General features: G+C 49.0%; 1 protein-coding gene across 9 annotated transcripts in view; it reads left to right on the top strand.

Moving 5' to 3' along the window:
• UNC13B (unc-13 homolog B) overlaps nucleotides 1-20,981 on the top strand; it is a 381,168-nt gene that overhangs the window by 351,280 nt on the left and 8,907 nt on the right. For 8 of the 9 annotated variants that reach the window (XM_073343305.1, XM_073343304.1, XM_073343298.1 and 5 more), the window contains 3 exons: nucleotides 3,520-3,576; nucleotides 15,253-15,333; nucleotides 15,711-15,858. In XM_073343305.1, coding sequence (XP_073199406.1) covers nucleotides 3,520-3,576; nucleotides 15,253-15,333; nucleotides 15,711-15,858 — 286 coding nt within the window. The remainder of the gene's footprint in view (nucleotides 1-3,519; nucleotides 3,577-15,252; nucleotides 15,334-15,710; nucleotides 15,859-20,981) is intronic. The other variant, XM_073343300.1, reaches the window with a different exon arrangement.

Here is a 20,981-nt window from a genome sequence, read left to right as displayed (position 1 = left end):
CAGCATCCTCCCTGCTTCCTGCCCCCATCGTTCTTCAGCTGTGGGGGGAGTGGTCACTGTATGGGGAGCTGCACCCCCATCCACCCAACCCCCGTGCATCTGGACCTCCCATACCCAGACACCCCCGCCAAGCCTCACCCCGTACACCCAGAACCCCTCTAGTCCTCCATATCTGAACCCTAGCCCAGTGAACCTCAATCCCTGCATCTGGAACCCCCCTGCCTTGGGACTCCCACCCCTGTACCCAGACCACCCCCAACTGAGCTCACTGCACTCAAACCCTCACCCTGGCAAGTGCCACACCTCTGCACCACCCTGAGCCCACACATCCAGACCTCTATGCCACTGACCCCCAACTAGCTGCACCCAGACAGGTTTCAGAGTGGTAGCTGTGTTAGTCTGTATCAGCAAAAACAATGAAGAGACCTTGTGGCATCTTAGAGACTAACACATTTATTTGGGCATAAGTTTTCGTTGGCTATAACCCACTTCATCAGATGCATGGAGTGGACTAAAACAGTAGGGGTGTGTGTGTGTATATATACACATCCCCCACATACACACACACACACACACACAGATGGAAGTTGCCAAGTGGGGGGTCAGTGCTAACGAGACAATTCAATTAAAGTGGAAATGGGCTATTCTCAACAGTAGCATACCAAGGGAGGAAAAATCACTTTTGTAGTGGTAATGAGGCCAATGTAAACAGGGTGGCCCATTTCAAACAGTAGACAAGAAGGTGTGAGTAACAGCAGGGGGAAAATAGTTTTTGTAGTGACCCATCCACTCCCAGTCTTTATTCATGCTTAATTTGATGGTGTCCAGTTTGCAAATTAATTCCAGTTCTTCAGTTTCTCATTGGAGTCTGTTTTTGAATTTTTTTTGTTGAAGAATTGCCACTTTTAAGTCTGTTGTTGAGTGTCCAGGGAGATTGAAGTGTTCACCGACTGGGGTTTTTGAATGTTATAATTCTTGACATACAGACACTCAATTATGTGCCACAGGCAGAGAATGGGAGAGATTGAGATGCACCAATGTCCAAGACCCCACAATGGCAGAGAAACATTGAAGTGCGATGTACCCAGATAATTCCAGCTAGTGACCCGCACCCCCACGTGGCAGAAGAAGGCTAAAAAACCCCACAGATCACTGCCAGTCTGACCTGAGGGAAAATTCCTTCCTGACCCCATATATGGTGATCAGTCAGACCCTGAGCACGTGAGCAAGAACCAGCCAGCCAAGCATCTGAGAGAGAGACTGCTCAGTGCCACCTCAGAGCCCTGACACTCCCCGTCCAATGTCCCATCTCCAGCTGTGGCCATCCCTGATGCTTCAGAGAGAAAACAAAGTACATACCGCCAGAGTACCTGGGGGACAGGGATCCCTTCCTGACCCCTGCAGGAGACCAGCTGGAGTCCTGAAGCATGAGCTTCAGAACATAAGACATAAACCAGAAGGGCCCCCCAGGGCTGCCAAGCCCTGTCCCCTACCATCATAAGAATGGCCATACTGGGTCAGACCAAAGGTCCATCTAGCCCAGTATACTGTTTTCCAAGAGTGGCCACTGCCAGGTGCCCCAGAGGGAATGAACAGAACAGGGAATCATCAAGTGATCCATCCCGTCACCCATTTCCAGCTTCTGGCAGCACAAGCAACCCCGTCACACAATCACACACATAAAATTGTCCAGCTTTCTCTTAAAACTAATTAAGTTGTTTGCCCCACTGACCCCTTTTGGGAGGCTGCTCCAGAGCCTCACTCCTCTGATGGTTAGAAGCATCATCCTAATTTACAGCCTGAATTTGTCCCTGGACAGTTTATCCCCATTTATTCTTGTGCCAACACTGTCTTTCAGCTTCAATAGCTCTTTGCTTTCCTTAGTGTTTACCCCCCTGGGATATATTGATACAGTGCAATCAGATTCCCTCTTGGCCTTCTTTTTGCTCAACTACACCAGCCAAACTCTTCCAGACTTTTAGCACTAGGATTGTTTGTTTTGGTGGCTCTTGCTGTGGAAGTATGTGAGAGAGAGAAGGGCTTACTGAAGTAAGGAAGAGTAGTGGGTAAAGGGGTAGGGAGGGGAGGTGGCAAAGGAAAATAATGTACAGTGTGAGGGGCTCATTAGAGATATTTGGAAACAGATGGGCCTTGTGGAAATTACCGAGTACACCAACAATCCCAAGGGCAGGGCTAGCTTCACTGGAATTCCTTTTGAAGTGGTGTATGGTGTTCATTAGGAAAAGTAACTGAAACAAAATTAAACAGTGGTGCCCTAATTATCATTTACTGGCCCAGAGGGACAAGGGTCCAGTTCCCCATTCCAGGGGACAATCCTCCCAGAACATTTCAGCCCTCACTGAGAAGAAAGGGGAAAACTCAACTGGAGAAGTCTGGACATTTACAGCCTCCTCCCCACAGCACCTGCCAGAGTAGCCTGGAAGAGTGTGCAACGGAGAGCTAAGGTGAGCTAAGGGAATTCATGACCAGTGTGAGGGCAGGTTGGATTCCTCAGGCTCTCCGCTGAACAGTCCCTTTGGATCAGAGGTAGGAAAAGAGATGGGGAGAAAACACAGGGGGAGGAAGAAAATCATTTCAAGCACACCCCGTAAAGGATCTTAGGAGTAAGGGATGGCGATCACTGTCTGGTTGCTTGCAGCCTTACTAATTTTGTTTAGTACTCCCGTACCCAGGTGACAGGTGCATTGGAGAAGGGTGGAAAGATGCTATGGCAGAGGGAAAGGAATGGCATCCTCCCCTCTGTCTCTGCCCAAGGATCAGCATTCATTGTGCTGCAGTGTATCTGGCTCCAAGTCACATTTCCCATCTCCAGGGCTCCAGCTTCCTTCCTTGTTGCGTCATTGTTCAGAGGACACAAGTAAACCATGGTGTGGGAACGGGATGTCTAGGTATTGATCTGTTCATGTTTGTGAATAAGGAATTGTTATAGTATTCCAATAGACTGAGCCTGCCTGTCTTCTGCCTGAGATAATACACTGAAAAACAAGCAAATCAAATTGTGGGGCTAACGTGCTTAACCCCACTCTTCAGTTGCACTGTGCTGCATGTCTACACAAAAGTTTTAACTAATAATGTGATCTGCGCTTAGTTTATCATTAACTCCATAAAAGCTTTTCACTCCCAGATCCTAAGGTCTGGTTATAATTTTGTAGGAGAGCTTCAAGTCTAGGGTAATGCAATGTCTTCACAATCTATTTGTGGGTAATCCATCTAGATGTGTAATTGGTTTACACAGGTGGTTTCTGCAAGTGAGAGCTAGCAGTGTACCACAGTCTGCGGGAGCCCTGTATGTGGCTGTCCACAGGAAGGCTGCTCTTTACCCTAGCTAACAAATGTATTCCTTGGAAATGGAGGAAAATAAACTAGCATGATTGGCACTGGGTTTGTTATATCAAGATCAATGGACCAACTTGATTTGCACCTTTTTCCTTTACTTGCTCAAAAATTGATTTCTAATCTTTCTCTCCTTTCTTCGACTTTAACTTCTTGCAATCATAGGGTACGCAGTTGATTTTCAGTGCTGCTAAGGAACTGGGACACTTGTCAAAGTTGAAGGTATTGATGTTGTGTGTGGCTTGCATGTATGTCCTTGTATACAAACATGAAAGTGCAGTAGTGCATAGCATGCGTTTTGTCTCCCCCCTCCGTGACTGGCAATGTGCACCTTAAAATACATGCTACTAACGTGTGCTGCCCGTAGATTTACTGCATGGCTTTTCGTTTACTGTAGATTGAATTATTTGCATGTTCAGTATAACAAGTGAACAATCGGGTAATTTATTTTAAAATGAAAAAGAAAGAACACTTTGCGAATCCATCCAATTCCTCTACCTGTACTTGTGCAATAGAAAATGCCGAGTTTTCGCTTTGAGCTCTTTTATAAATAGTGATCAGCACTTGTAATAAATGAATATCAATGGGCATGTACGCTGCATGAGCTATTGACGAAGGAATAGTTTCTGAATTGGACTCATTGATATGAAAATGACTGTCACTTCTAGAGCAGAGCTGAACTGTGCCCAGAAATTCTGACTGCGTAGGCTCCCTTTTGCTGGAAGTTGGCATTTAGCATGTGCTTTGATGGCACCTTAGCTGACACGCATGTCACTAAGTGCACGCTGCCGCATGGTGAGCCAATCAAGCATTGCTCCCAGGGTCCAAACAAGAACGATATGCAAATAGAGAAATTGAGATGCTTTATACCTGTCAGGCCCTTCTGAATATGATTTAACCTTCCTGTGTGCAAGAGAAGCTGCAAATAAGGAATCGCAACGCACACAATTATCAGTTGTGCAGCAGGGAGGATTGGCAGGACGCTGAACTTGGTACAAGATGCTGATTGTAGAGTGCTTTCCAATGCAAAGAGCATTTTTCTGACTGAATTAATGCATTTTTAAATGTTCCATTAACACGGTTTCCCTGCCACTAAAATTCAGTTGCGTTGTGCGTGTACCACATTTGTTACACTCATTGACACAAGATGTTAATGGACTGTGACTGTGTCTGTTTCGTTTCTTCTCCATCCGTGTCTACCCTCCACCTCGGGACCGTTATCTCTTTCCTTGCAGGCACCTTGGTTTTTCAGGAGCCCCTCGGGCTCTTCTGCGGCAGAACTCAAAGCTCAGATTCCTGTGCCAGGGACTGTGCTGTGCTATTTTGCCTGCAGCTGCGAGGCAGCTAAGCTGTCTTCCTCCTTTTGTCCTAGTACCTCTGCTCGCAGATTTCAGAGGTAGCTCAGCAGACGGGCAGCAACTTTGCTTCAGGCAGCCAGCTGGCCAAAGGCTTCAAGAGGATGGGGGATAGTCCTTGTCTTCTCAAGTCACTGGGGTCATATGAGGGCCTTTGCGACTCGTAAAGCTGCTCTGAACATAAATCTGAAATGGTACATACATTCTGCTAACTGCTATTGCCTGAAAATCTGGTGGGCATAAGTTCAGTGAAATGCAATTTTTTTTTGTACAAAGGACTTCATTTTCAGAATTGCACCTGCCTCATTTGCACAGATGCACATTCAGTGTTCCTGTGCAGCCCCTGATTTGCATGCCTGTGTACTTATGTGCGCACAGAAGTCTAGGATGACAGGGGAGGTGTCCACTGAAGTTCAGTTATGTGCATGTTAGCTGCACACAAAAGTGTACATGCCCTCTTCTCGATCCCTCCCAGAGGCACTAGTTCTTCTTCGAGCGATTGCTTATGTGCATTCCAATGGTGCGCGCACGCCACCTGCACGATCGTTGGAAGGTTTTTCCCCGAGCAGTACCCATCGGGTCGGCTGTGGAGACCTCTGGAGTGACACCTTTATGGTGGTATATATAGGTCCCTGCCAACCCGCCACCTGCTCTAGTTCCTTCTTACCACCAGTGACGGTCGTTGGAGCAGCTCAGTCTCTTGCATTCGCAAGTGCCTACCTCGTGGTTCCCTTTTCTCTGATGTACATAGTTAGTTTTATACTAGTTTGTAGTTAATTGGACTTACTTTAGGGGGCTTTCCCCCCGCCCTAGTTTCCCCAGGCACCGGGACATGCCTCGGTCGCAGGGGTTTAAGACGTGTGAGAGGTGTGCGAAACCTATGCCCCCAGGCAATCTGCACACTGCCTGTCTCAGTTGTTTAGGAGAGGACAGATAAGTGCCCAATTTGCAGGAGCTGTAGACCCAAGACTGAGAGAGAGCGGGACTATCGTTGAAGCTCCTCCTGATGGAGTCAGCCCTTTGCCCACAGCCGGCACCAGAAGCTGCACCAGCATCATTTGTGCATAGCGCCCCGGCCTCGGAGCGGGATCTCCTGGCACCGAGGAGGGACTCCTCCGAGGAGCACTGGTGCTGCTCCCCAACTCATAAGGCCAGTGCCCCTAGGCAGCATTGCTCACAGTCCCTGGTGCCGCATAAGAAAAAGAAGGCGGACAGAGATCATTCCCCCGTCAAGGAGCTGCGAGGGGATTCCAGCGGGGTGCGTCCTCCGGTGCAACACCTATGGTCTGGGCCTCAAGACCTGGCACTGTTGACTCTGGCCCCAACAGGAGGCCCATCGAGTCCGGTGTTGGTGTCCTTCCTGACTTGGGAGGATCTGGAGGAAGAGCTCAACCTTCCCTCCACGTCGGACACTTATGAGGTAGTACAGGACCTCATTGCCATGATCGCGCAATCCCCAGCACCGCATGCCCATGCACCGGCAGTGGCTGCAGCATCTATCCCGGGGCCGCACGTGGCTCCAGCAGCTTTTACGGCACCGATGGCAGCCCCACCTCTGGTTCATCATTGTGGCAAGCCTATGATGCGACCGCACCACTTACCATCTCCCCAGTACCACTCCCTGGCACCATCAGGCTCCGCCCCCCTCGTAGTCGGGCAGACTACTTGTCCGAGTCGGTCGCTGAGTCTTCTGTATCTTGATGCAGCCACTACGTCTCCCGATCCCAGCACTGCAGACCAGTGGAGTCATCGGCACTGGCAGTCGCCTGGCCGCCCCAGTGGCAGAACCCAGTACAATGGCCTTTTTGGACCCCTTGGGCCTACCATCATGCTCAGGGATCCAGGCCAGTGTCGGTGGCATCTGCACCCCGTGCCCCCCCACTCCCCAGAAACGTTGCTGGCTCGCCACACCCCCAGGCTCCTGAGGACCACGCATGAGACAGGAACTCTGGGCTGTCACGCTCAGGCGCAGCACCTGGACCAGTGCCATCAGTGACAATGGAGCCACCTCCAGTCACGGGCGGCTCCAAGGTACCTGACCCGACCTCTCGAGAGCCCAAGGGCAGGAAGACCCTGTCCCATAGGCCACCGCCACCTCCTCGCCAGATGAGGCGGTGGCGGGTACCACCACCGCCCTATCAGTGACGGATGCCAGGACCTCCTTAGGAGGGTGGCCCTAAACCTCTGTCTCCAGACAGAGGAGGTCATGGAGAAGTCTGACCCAATGGTGGACATCCTTGCCCCAGAGGTGGCTTTGCCCCTAATAAGAACAATCTAGAACACCACTAAGGTGCTCTGGCAGACTCCGGCCTCTATACCACCCACCGCTAAAGGGGTGGAAAGATGCTATTTTGTGCTGCAGAAAGGGTACAAACACCTTTTCACCCACCCCCAACCGGGGACTCTGGTGGTTGATATAGCAAATCACAAAGAGAGGCAAGGACAGCCAGGTCCCGCATCTAAGTCACTGGATTCTAAGAAGCTGGACCGTTTTGTCCAGAAGGTCTACTCGATGTGGGGGCTCCAGCTTCAAGTGGCTAATCAGCAAGTAGTACTCAGCCCCTATGCTGTCAACTCTTGGAGCTCGTTGGCAAAGTTCCAGGAGTTGCTCCCGGCTGACTCGCACAAGGAGTTTAGCGCACTCGTTGAGGAGGGCAGGGTGGTCTCCAGAACCTCCCTCCAGGCCCTGTTAGACGCAGTGGACTTGGTGGCTTGGACCATGGCCACCGCCATGACAGTGAGGCGCAGCATGTGGGTCCAGGTGTTGGGGATACCACCGAAGGTCCAGAACACAATCCAGGGCCTCCTCTTTGACAGTGCAGGTCTGTTTGCCCAAAATACGGACTCTTGCCTCCACAGCCTTAAGGACTCACAGGCGACTTTGAAGTCTTTGGTGATCCACACCCCTGTACCTCAAAGAGCCTTTCAAGCCTCACTCCCCCGTCCCTCTTCTACTCTGGGCCTCCTAGACGAGACTCGTCAAGGAGACGGGGCAGAAATAACAGGAGGTACTTGTTACAGTCCTCCTCAGGCCAAGGCAGAAAAGGACCTAGGGGTTACAGTGGACGAGAAGCTGGATATGAGTCAACAGTGTGCCCTTGTTGCAAAGAAGGCTAATGGCATTTTGGGCTGTATAAGTCAGAGCATTGCCAGCAAATCGAGGGACAAGATCATTCCCCTCTATTCGGCATTGGTGAGGCCTCATCTGGAGTACTGTGTCCAGTTTTGGGCCCCACACTACAAGAAGGATGTGGAAAAATTGGAAAGAGTCCAGCGGAGGGCAACAAAAATTATTAGGGGGCTGGAACACATGGCTTATGAGGAGAAGCTGAGGGAACTGGGATTGTTTAGTCTGCGGAAGAGAAGAATGAGGGGGTTTTGATAGCTGCTTTCAACTACCTGAAAGGGGGTTCCAAAGAGGATGGATCCATCTAGACTGTTCTCAGTGGTAGCAGATGACAGAACGAGGAGTAATGGTCTCAAGTTGCAGTGGGGGAGGTTTAGGTTGGATATTAGGAAAAACTACTTCACTAGGAGGGTGGTGAAACACTGGAATGCATTACCTAGTGGGGGGTGGTGGAATCTCGTTCCTTTGAAGTTTTTAAGGTCAGGCTTGACAAAGCCCTGGCTGGGGTGATTTAGTTGGGGATTGGTCCTGCTTTGAGCAGGGGGTTGGACTAGATGACCTCCTGAGGTCCCTTCCAACCCTTATAGTCTATGATTCTAAGGCCAGGGTTCAGCCAAACTTCCCCCTGGCCCAAAGTCAAACTTCTGAAGATGCGCCCAAGGACAGAGCATCAGTTTTAGTCTTTGATCCTTACCCCCACTTTGTGAATCGACTCTCCCTCTTCTACTGTGCTTGGTCCCAGATCACGTCAGATCGCTGGGTCATCAGCATGGTAGGGGTGGGATATTCTATCCAGTTCTGTTCCCTCCCACCCACCTTCCCCATCCCTCTTCAGGGACCCTTCAAACAACTCCTCTTGCACAAACAACTCTTGCAGGAGGTGCAATCGCGCCTCATGCTAGGGACAATAGAGGAGGTTCCTCAGGAGTTCAGGGGCAAGGAGTTCTACTCCCGCTATTTCCTCATCCCCAAGGCCAAGGGGGGCTCTGGCCTATCCTGGATCTGCGAGATCTCAACACATTCATAAGGAAAGTGAAGTTTCACATGATCCCTCTGGCCGCCATCATTCCTTCGCTGGATCCAGGGGACTGGTACACTGCCATCAACCTGAAAGATGCATACTTCCATATATCCATTATCCTTGCCCACAGATGATTCCTCAGGTTTGTAGTCAGTGGCCAGCACTACTAGTTAAGGGTGCTCCCATTTTGGGTTCTTGACGGCCCACTGGGTATTCACCAAGTGTATGGCGGCCGTGGTAGCCTTCCTCCGCAAACGTCCGGTGCAAGTGTTCCCGTACCTGGACGACCGGCTTGTCAAGGCAGAGTCACAAGCACAAGCCCCAGAGCCTGTCTCTGGCCCAGGCCACATTCTGCAGGCTGGGCCTCATATTGAATGTGCCCAAATCCACACTGGCCCTGACGCAGAAAATAGAGCTCATAGGAGCTCTCTTGGACTCCACGCAGGCCAGGCCATTCCTGCCCGAGCTGCGCCTCCAAGCACTCACGGACATTATCGAAAACCTTCGCCAATTTCCCACAACCAAGGCCAGGAATTGCAGGAAGCTATTGGGGCATATGGCAGCCTGCACATACGTGGTCCAACACGCCAGGTTATGCCTTTGGCCCCTCCAGGCGTGGCTGGTGCGGGTGCACAGGCCAGGCAGGGACCCACTAGACATGATAGTGACCCTCCCTGCTTGCAGTCTCGAGTCTCTTCACTGGTGGCTGCAGCCACAAGTGGTCTGTGCGGGAGTACCCTTTGCCAAACCCCAACCGACGCTATCCGTGGTCACGGACGCCTCGGCGCTCGTTTAGGGAGTGCACCTGGGCAACACCAGAACCCAAGGCCTATGGTCCCACCCAGAACTATTGCTGCATATCAATGTAAGGGAGCTGAGGGCGGTTCGTCTGGCATGCCAAGCGTTCCAGGCCCACCTGCAGGGCGCATGTGTGTTGGTGCTGACAGACAACACTGCAGCGATGTTCTAGATAAACAAACAGGGTGGTGCTCGCTCCCCTCCCCTGTGCCAGGAAGCCCTCAAGCTGTGGGATTTTTGCATCGCCCACTCGATACACCTAGAGGCGTCGCACCTTCTGGGAGTGCAAAACGAACTAGCCAATCGCCTCAGCAGCTCGTTTCATGGTCACGAATGCTCCCTCAGGCCAGACGTGCACTTGATTTTCCAGAGCTGGGGCTCTCCCTACATAGACCTGTTTGCGATGCGGAGCAACAGGAAGTACCAGCAGTTCTGCTCCTTCCTGAACCACAGCCCAGGCTCCTTCATGGACAAGTCACCTGCTGTATGCGTTCCCCCCCTTCCCTCTCATACACAGAGTCCTCCTCAAGGCTTGCCGGGACGGGGCTTCCTTGATCCTCATAGCACCAGCGTGGCCCTGCCAGCACTCATTCACCATGCTGATGAACCTCTCAGTGGACAGACCAGTAGCCCTTCCTGTGTGCCCGACTCTAATCACACAGGACCACGGCCATCTGCAACACCCCAATCTGGAGTCCCTCCACCTCATGGCATGGAAACTCCATGGCTGAATCCTCTTGAGCTCCAGTGTTCGGATCCAGTCAGGGAGGTCCTGCTGGGAAATAGGAAACCCTCCACTCATGCCACGTACCTGGCAAAGTGGAAGTGTTTTCCATCTGGTCTCTGCAGAGGGGAACTGAACCACAGCTAACTCCAATTCCCCTTGTTTTGGACTACCTGTTATACCTCAAGCAGCAGGGATTGGCAATATCATCTCAGGGTACACCTTGCTGCCATTTCGGCAGTGTGTAGGTCAGTCTTCGGTAATCCCATGGTGGCCGGTTTCTCAAGGGCTTGGATGGTCTTTATCCCTAGGTACGACAGCCCGTTCCCCGGTGGGACCTCAACCTGGTCCTGTCCGCTCTCATGCGGCCCCCTTTTGAGCCCATGGCAACCTGCCCTCTGTCCTACCTTTCCTGGAAGGTGGCCTTTCTCATGGCCATTACCTCAGCTAGAAGGGTATCCGAGCTCAGAGCGCTGACTTCCAAGACCCCCGTAAGTCTTTTATAAAGACAAGGTGCAGTTACGCCCTCACCCTGCGTTTCTGCCAAAGGTAGTCTCCCAGTTTCATGTGAACCAAGACACGTTTTTTGCCTGTGTTCTTCCCTAAGCCCCATGCCAGTAACAGGAAGCGCATGCTCCATTCCCTGGACATTAGGGACATGTGCCCTAGCATTCTACATTGAGCGCACAAAGCCATTTCGTAAGTCACCACAGCTCTTTATTGCAATTGCAGAAAGGATGAGGGGGCTCCTGATCTCATCCCAGCGCATTTCATCATGGATCACGTCCTGTATCAGGACTTGCTGTGACCTGGCTAACATTCCAGCCCCTCTGCTCACGGCGCACGCCTCGAGAGCGTAGGTGTTGTCCGCAGCATTCCTGGCACAGGTCCCTCTCCAGGACATATGTAAGGCAGCAATGCGGTCTTCCGTCCACACCTTCACGTCACACTACGCCATCACCCAATAGGCGAGGGACAATGCAGCCTTTGGCAGGGCAGTGCCGCACTCGGCAACCAGGTGAATTCCGACCCCTCCCCCAGGGAAACTGCTTGGAAGTCACCTATTGGAATGCACATGAGCAATCGCTTGAAGAAGAAAAAAGGCTACCTACCTCTTGTAACTGTTGTTCTTCGAGATGTGTTGCTCATGTCCATCCCAAATCCCGCCCGCCTCCCCTCTGTCGGAGTATCCGGCAAGGCGGCGGGTCAGCAGGAACCTATATACACCACCATAAAGGTGCCACTCCAGGGGTCTCCGCAGCCGACCTGACTAGGGGAAAAACCGTCCGACAATCATGCGTGCAGCACGTGTGCATGCCTATTGGAATGGAAATGAACAACACATCTTGAAGAACAACAGTTACTAGAGGTAGGTAACCCTTTTTTCTAATAGATAGATAGAACACTGCATCCACATGAACTTTGTCCGAAGAGCAAAGATTCCAAAGGGGTGTCGGTTCTGCGGGCCTGAGTAGCTGTAATCACTATATATAAGACTAAAAGAGAGAGCACGAGTGAAAGGCCATGCTGAGCCACCTTGGCTTCTCTGCCACTTGACAGGGTGCATAGGAGATCCAACCCACTCCTTGCATTTTTAATACAAAAAGGAAAGTGTAAAGAGAGCCCAGGGGTGTCTAGTAACTCGGCTGAAAAACTCAAGCTGGCAAACTGGACAAGCATGGTCTCTTGTCCTGATCATGAATCAGTTCACCATGTGTTTTAGAGTAATTTCATGGTCTGAAAAGTGACTGTGGAAATGGCACCTTGGTAATATGCATACTTGATTCCCAGGTATCTTCTAAATGTCATCTGCTCGGTTTGCTGAATGGAAACAAGTTTTTCCTGCTCTCTGTGTTTGAGCCCATATATAGCATCCATGGAGCAGGGCGCTTGCAGGTTGCTCTGCCTCCCATTGTCCCAGAATGGCCAGCTTAGTTCTGACTCCAGATCTTTGTTGCTGATGCTGCTGTCTGAAGCAAGGAACAATGCAGCTGGCTCTTTCACGTGCTGATCGCAGCCGTGCTGGCAGACAGTGAAATTGTGTTCTCACTTGAAATCTTTTTATTGTGTTTGCAAAGTGCTCCTGGCTTGCAAAGCCACACCTCTTGCACTCTGTTATGGAAGCGGTGATGGCTGATGAAAATAAGCTTCGTATGCGGGAGATGAAGATCATAGGCAGCTCTTTGACTGCAGATGTTGCGGTGAAGCTCTTGGGCTGATAAATCCACGTCACACTGTTAAGTAGAGCTTACCCTGAAGAACTCCATCTGGGAGCAAACACATGTTACTCCCCAAATGGTAACATAGACCAAGGTCTGTCTCAGTAGCAGCTCAAACGTCAGAGAAGAATAAGAGTTTCCATGGTTTAGGAGAAAGAAAGGCTGATCTCCTAATATGGGCTCAAAAGGTAGGGAATCTCCCAACTTGCAGACAGGGACATAGGAGACATTTCAACAGGACTTAGCACCAGATGAGAGAGCTGCTCTATGTCCTGGAAATACAGCTACCTTGATTAAACAAGCCCAGTCCCAGGATAGGGTAGCCGGGTGCTCTAGATGAATGAGATGTTTATTCTGAGACTGACTGAAAGAGAATGCTTTGCCCTCTGTGTACAGGAATGTGAAACAGCACTAGCTTCAACTGAGTTACTCACAGCTCATAAGAGAAACCGAAGGAGAACTCCTGCTTCCGCAGCAGAAGGGATGCTGTGCAACACTGGCCATTGCCGGGAGAAAAGAGACTGCTGTGGTCTCACTGGGTAGCTCCACACATTGGTGCTGCTCTGGGATGCAGCAAGGAAGAGAATTAGAACCTGCTGAATGGCAAACCAATAACTGTGTGAATCCTAAACCAGAAGCACCTGCCCTACCCTGGAACTCGGCATGCAGGCAGAGATTTTCAATTCAGAGGTCTAAAGTTTTGGCTCCTTCCATTTATACTAAAAGACCTGACAAAGTGGGCTGATTTTTTTTTTATTTTCTTCCCCAAAGCATGGAGCACCCAATAGCTCCACTGGGCACCAGCACTCTTGAAATAGCCCAATAGCCACTGGGCACCAGCACTCTTGAAATACAGGCTACTTAGGTCCATCAATGACTATTAGCCAGGATGGGCAGGGATGGTGTCTCTAGCCTCAATTTGCCAAAAGCTGGGAATGGGCGAGAGGGGATGGATCACTTGATGATTCCCTGTTCTGTTCATTCCCTCTGGGGCATCTGACAGTGGCCACTGTTGGAAGACAGGATACTGGGCTAGATAGACCTTTGGTCTGACCCAGTCTGGCCCTTCTTATGTTCTGTATGGACGTAGGAGCCTAACTTTGTTTGAAAATCTGGGCCACATGAATCTAGGCCAGCTGCGTGCACATGTTCAGCGTGAGGGCTGAACATATTACTTCGCAAAGGTCAAGGGGCCCCAGTCTATATTTAACTAAAGGCGGAGCCAGGCTCAACCAGATAACAAATGGAACATCAGCCAGGCCAGCCTTTGGAACCAGCACCTGGCAGTAAGAGAACATGAAATGTACCTATCTTTGGTCATTATGAAGATTGACGGGGCTCCCGTGGCAAGTGTTAGAAATACAAGACAGGAACGGGTAGCTACATCATGACTCTGTTTGCTATGAAAGGTGCAAATGGCCAGGCAGGCGTGTCTCCCTGAAAGGTGTAATGCAGCAGTCAGCATTCCCAGTGGAAAAATGTCTGGGTTTTGATAGACCCCAGTACATTCACGAAATGCGTAGTCGTGATATTGTGTGTAATAAATTGCATTGACTGCTTCCCCTACATACTGACCACGAATGCTGCTGCTACTAAAATTCTAAACCTCTCAGCAGCTCAAATGGCCAACCCACCTGCGGGAGAAACTCTCCTTCACCAATATGCACCCCCCAGAATGTAGAATTTACCCTCCAAACTTACACTGGCTTGAGGCCCAGCCTGCAAAGAGATAATGCTTGGCCTGGTGACAGGTCTGCGGGTTGATTGTCTCATGACACTTAAGAACTAAAAATATATTCTGTTAACAAAAAGAAAAGGAGTACTTATGGCACCTTAGAGACTAACCAATTTATTTGAGCATAAGCTTTCTTCATGTAGCTCACGAAAGCTTATGCTCAAATAAATTGGTTAGTCTCTAAGGTGCCACAAGTACTCCTTTTCTTTTTGCGAATACAGACTAACACGGCTGTTACTCTGAATTCTGTTAACAGTATATTCTAACAGATGGACAATTAGAAAAGGAAGATTTCTAGGGGGATACACAGCACTGATTTTTAGTTGTGGTAGGTCCCAAGGTTTCTGTATTTTAGCTAATTTTTAGAAGTTTATAGACGGTATTACTCTTCTTCCTTGGATCTGTACTGTTTCACTCGGCACCAAGGCAATCAGCCTGTATGCATGGAGGGGTATGAAAAATACAGTAGGACCAATAAATTTTTTCCCAAAAAAATCTCTCAAGCAGTTTTTCTGTCCAAGTTGTGAGACACACAGAACATGTCACTGTGGTCTGTGGTTTGAAGGTTCTGTTAGTAGCAGTTTTGGGGCGAGCTGCATAATTCATGAGTGACCAGCAGATTTGTCATTTGGGGCTTTTCATGAAACAGGGTTGCAAAGTACAAGCTTGGATTAAAATGCAGTCTGTCACCACGGAGTGTTTACCTCCTTCCCTCTTGTGCACACAACAGAACTTGAGGAAACTTTTTTTTTTATCAGTCGCCTCAAAGGATGATTCTGAAAGGGACCCTATCACTCTTTCTTACATAGCTGTATCAGTGCCCCAGCCAGAGAGCCCTGTGTGAATCCAGTGCACCTAGCTTTACTGGGGCCTTTGCCGCTAGAAGTATATTAATGTTTGATCTGATGGTTCTTTTCAGGATCACATGGTGAGGGAAGAAACTAGAAGTCTCACTCCAAAGCAGTGTGCGGTTCTGGACCTGGCTCTGGATACTATCAAAGTGAGTGACACTCCCCGGACGCTGTTCTGGAATGGATAGTACCTGGCACATAGCTCAGTGAATGATCAGCAATAAGGCACCAGAATGACTCAGGGCTACCAAGTATGTTGCATAAACCCACTTCTGAAGAGGTGCCTAGTTCAACACCTACATGGCACTCAGGTCAATAGTACGATGGAGCCAGCATATTTAAGGGTTGTGTGTGCTTGCAGAGTCAGGGTCTGACAGGGATGGGAGAGCTGTTGGGGTGAGGAATCAGCCACTGCTGCAAAAAAGGCTTCACAAAGGTTTCCGCTCCCTCTGCTTTCGGAGGGGCTGCCAGCAGCTGCTGGTGGCGGTTTCCCTTTTACGTTGTTGCTTTTGCTCTTTGCTCTTAGCAATATTTCCATGCTGGTGGGAATGGCCTAAAGAAAACCTTCTTGGAGAAGAGCCCAGACCTGCAGTCACTCCGCTATGCGCTGTCCCTCTACACTCAGACCACGGACACTCTCATCAAAACCTTTGTCCAGACACAGACAGCTCAGGGTAAGGCTCTCTTTTGTCATCAGGTGGGTTGACTAAAGCTCTCCAGTGTGATGTTAATTGCCATGGCTTGCACTACTGGTTTGCAGCGTCTTTGGCAGTCACACTCCTGGAAACATGACAGTTTCAGAGCTTCTATTTGCTGGGGTTTTCCTGCTCAATATTTACATCTTGAAGGAACAGAAATATGTGCAAATTTAACTCTTGGAGGTTTTCTTGCCTGACGCTAATTTCACAGCCAAGCTCCTGGCATGAATGTTGGTAAGTGATTGGGGGGAAGTGATTTGGAGTTATTGTACAGGGAATTGTACTGTTTTTGGAGGAAAAAGAAAAGGAGTACTTGTGGCACCTTAGAGACTAACCAATTTATTTGAGCATGAGCTTTCGTGAGCTGTAGCTCAGGAAAGCTCATGCTCAAATAAATTGGTTAGTCTCTAAGGTGCCACAAGTCCTCCTGTTCTTTTTGTCTAGATTATTACGTATCTTCATTGCTGGAGGGAAAGACGCAGCAGTAGGACAAGTTATTTACTACGCTGCTGTGATGGCCCCCGAGAGTTCTGTGGAAGCCAGGGTAACACTGCCACATTGGCCCCCAATACTAATGTGGCTAATGATTTGTTGCTGTGGATCTCACAGCTGTTCAGAAGCAGTGGTCTCCTCGTTTCTGCACAGAATAGTATCAGTCCATAGCCAGAGGACGTTCATTGGCCACCTGTGTGGTTTTGTGATTCTTGCTCATCCCTGGAGAAGCACATGAAAACCAACGTAACTAAGCCTAGGCTAAGATAATATCTTAAGGTTATAACCTAAGATTTCAGGTTATACCCTGATTTAAATGCAGTCTGTGGGGTGGGACCTCTCATTCCAATGTTGCTGTTAAAAGAAAGTGACAGCTAAAGCCGTGAGAGTCAGACCTGCCTGGGATCTCCATACAGTCATAGAATCATAGAATCATAGAATATCAGGGTTGGAAGGGACCCCAGAAGGTCATCTAGTCCAACCCCCTGCTCAAAGCAGGACCAATTCCCAGTTAAATCATCCCAGCCAGGGCTTTGTCAAGCCTGACCTTAAAAACCTCTAAGGAAGGAGATTCTACCACCTCCCTAGGTAACGCATTCCAGTGTTTCACCACCCTCTTAGTGAAAAAGTTTTTCCTAATATCCAATCTAAACCTCCCCCACTGCAACTTGAGACCATTACTCCTCGTTCTGTCATCTGCTACCATTGAGAACAGTCTAGAGCCATCCTCTTTGGAACCCCCTTTCAGGTAGTTGAAAGCAGCTATCAAATCCCCCCTCATTCTTCTCTTCTGCAGGCTAAACAATCCCAGCTCCCTCAGCCTCTCCTCATAACTCATGTGTTCCAGTCCCCTAATCATTTTTGTTGCCCTTCGCTGGACTCTCTCCAATTTATCCACATCCTTCTTGAAGTGTGGGGCCCAAAACTGGACACAGTACTCCAGATGAGGCCTCACCAATGTCGAATAGAGGGGAACGATCACGTCCCTCGATCTGCTCGCTATGCCCCTACTTATACATCCCAAAATGCCATTGGCCTTCTTGGCAACAAGGGCACAATGCTGACTCATATCCAGCTTCTCGTCCACTGTCACCCCTAGGTCCTTTTCTGCAGAACTGCTGCCTAGCCATTCGGTCCCTAGTCTGTAGCTGTGCATTGGGTTCTTCCGTCCTAAGTGCAGGACCCTGCACTTATCCTTATTGAACCTCATCAGATTCCTTTTGGCCCAATCCTCCAATTTGTCTAGGTCCTTCTGTATCCTATCCCTCCCCTCCAGCGTATCTACCACTCCTCCCAGTTTAGTATCATCCGCAAATTTGCTGAGAGTGCAATCCACACCATCCTCCAGATCATTTATGAAGATATTGAATAAAACCGGCCCCAGGACCGACCCCTGGGGCACTCCACTTGATACTGGCTGCCAACTAGACATGGAGCCATTGATCACTACCCGTTGAGCCCGACAATTTAGCCAGCTTTCTACCCACCTTATGGTGCATTCATCCAGCCCATACTTCCTTAACTTGCTGACAAGAATACTATGGGAGACCGTGTCAAAAGCTTTGCTAAAGTCAAGAAACAATACATCCACTGCTTTCCCTTCATCCACAGAACCAGTAATCTCATCATAAAAGGCGATTAGATTAGTCAGGCATGACCTTCCCTTGGTGAATCCATGCTGGCTGTTCCTGATCACTTTCCTCTCATGCAAGTGCTTCAGGATTGATTCTTTGAGGACCTGCTCCATGATTTTTCCAGGGACTGAGGTGAGGCTGACTGGCCTGTAGTTCCCAGGATCTTCCTTCTTCCCTTTTTTAAAGATTGGCACTACATTAGCCTTTTTCCAGTCATCCGGGACTTCCCCGGTTCGCCACGAGTTTTCAAAGATAATGGCCAGTGGCTCTGCAATCACAGCCGCCAATTCCTTCAGCACTCTCGGATGCAACTCGTCCGGCCCCATGGACTTGTGCACGTCCAGCTTTTCTAAATAGTCCCTAACCGCCTCTATCCCACGCTGCAAGCTGTCCCAAAGCACAAACAATGCAAGAAACTCTGGGGGGGTCCCTTGCAGTCTCACCGCTAATAGTCCAGTCCTCCCTGCATGCACCAGTCCTCCAGCAGCCTGGGGTCCCCCAAATCATAACATCTGTGCTCTCATGCTGCCCTGACTCTGCCAGCGCGACTCTGCTACCAAGTGTGGGACTGGAATGGAGAAGTGGAAGAAGCTCTTCTAAAACATCTTGTTCGCTGCTGTATGGAAGGGGCTAGTCAAAATCTGAATTTTAGAGTATCTGCCTCTCTCTGCTTGGAGAAGTTGATGGCAAAGAGGCAGAAACAAGAATCCTTTTAAAGTCAAATAAAGTGTCCTTCAGGCAGCGTTCTGTGGGACTGAAACGCACAAACTTACAACAAACACCCTTTCTTTTGAGATCTAGAACAGTGGCTCTCAACCATTCCAGACTACTGTATCCCTTTCAGGAGTCTGATTTGCCTTGCGTACCCTCAAGTTTCACCTCACTTAAAGACTACTTGCTTACAAAATCAGACATAAAAATAGAAAAGTGTCACAGCCCACTATTCATGAAAAATTGCTGACTTTCTCATTTTACCATATAATTACAAAATAAATCAATTGGAATATAAATATTGTACTTACATTTCCATGTATCGCATAGAGAGCAGTCTAACCAAGTCATTGTATGGTTTCAGAGTAGCCACCGTGTTAGTCTGTATTCACACAAAATGAATGCATCTGATAAAGTGAGCTGTAGCTCACGAAAGCTTATGCTCAAATAAATTGGTTAGTCTCTAAGGTGCCACAAGTCCTCCTTTTCTTTTTGCAAATACAGACTAACACGGCTGCTACTCTGAAATTAGTCTCTAAGGTGCCACAAGTACTCCAAGTCATTGTATGAAATTTTAGTTTGTACTGACTTCGCTAGTGTTTTTTTACGTAGCCTGTTGTAAAACTAGACCAATATCTAGATGATTTGATGTACCCCGGGAAGGCCTCTCCATACTCCCAGGGATACACGTACCCCGGATGAGAACCACTGATCTAGAAACACAATGCATGTAAATGTTTCAAAGTTACCTAAAGGATCATGCTACTATCATCAACAAGGAAAACACTCCTGAAGCTTTCAGAGTAACAGCCGTGTTAGTCTGTATTCGCAAAAAGAAAAGGAGGACTTGTGGCACCTTAGAGACTAACCAATTTATTTCAGCATGAGCTTTCGTGAGCTACAGCTCACTTCCACGGATGCATACCGTGGAAACTGCAGCAGACTTTATATACACACAGAGACCACGAAACAATACCTCCTCCCACCCCACTCTCCTACTGGTAATAGCTTATCTAAAGTGATCATCAAGTTGGGCCATTTCCAGCACAAATCCAGGTTTTCTCACCCTCCACCCCCCCCCCCCACACACACACACACAAACTCACTCTCCTGCTGGTAATAGCCCATCCAAAGTGACAACTCTCTACACAATGTGCATGATAATCAAGGTGGGCCATTTCCTGCACAAATCCAGGTTCCCTCACCCCCCTCCAAAAACCACACACACAAACTCACTCTCCTGCTGGTAATAGCTCATCCAAAGTGACCACTCTCCCTACAATGTGCATGGTAATCAAGGTGGGCCATGTCCAGCACAAATCCAGGCTTTCTCACCCCCCCACCCCCTGAAGCTGTATCTTTGCAAAGCAACGTTGACATCTGGTGGCCAGACAGAGTAAGCACAAGATGCCTTCCACGATGAACTCCAGTGAACAAAATCCTCCAGATGCTGGAGTGAGGGAAATGAGAAGGGACCCATCTTGTTATTAGGTACCCATACTTATGGTAGAGTCAGTTTTGTGGCTCTGTCAGAGCAAAGCACTTCCCAGTCCAACAAGATGTATAACGTAGCTGCAAGTTTTGGCTGGACATATTCCTGGAGGTTTCCTCACATGACATAATGTTTAATCCCTGGAGACTCCCGGACAATCCTGGAGGGTTTTCAACCCTAAAAATGAACCAAGCTCCTAAATCCTTCTGATTTTGCATTTTGTCTACTTTAGCATAGCTTTTCACTACTGATGCCCTCATCCGTGCCACATGAAAGCAGTAGACTTAACTAGGTCTTATGCCCTGCACATTGTCTGGATATTCCAGGCTGTGGGATAACGTTCCGCATGGTCATACCACACTCAGTTATGCTGACCTGCAATGTTCTGGCTGCACTGATGTGGTGTTAATACAAGAGGAAAGGGACATTCAACTAAACGGAAAAGTGGCAAATTCAAAACTGATGTAAGAAAATACTATTTCACACAGTGCAGTTTTAGCCTGTGGAATTCGCTGCCACAAGATATTGAGGCCATGTGTGTAACAGGATTGAAAAAAAGATTAGATATTTGTGTAGATAACAAAAATGTCCAGAGCGGTTACAGGAAATATTGTTTTGAAAGGGGCTTGAGAGGGATATAAACCACCAGCTTCAGAACACAAGCTAAATGCACTACGGAGGGGGGTTAGGAGGAAACTTTCTCTCAGTGAAGTTATCCCATAACTGGTGGCTGTGAGGTCACTTCTCTGAAGCACTGTTGGAGATGGGAC

The sequence above is a fragment of the Lepidochelys kempii genome, chromosome 5, assembly GCF_965140265.1.
Source record: "Lepidochelys kempii isolate rLepKem1 chromosome 5, rLepKem1.hap2, whole genome shotgun sequence".
In the NCBI taxonomy this organism is placed as follows: Eukaryota; Metazoa; Chordata; order Testudines; family Cheloniidae; genus Lepidochelys; species Lepidochelys kempii.
This window is presented reverse-complemented; position numbering and strand designations above follow the sequence as displayed.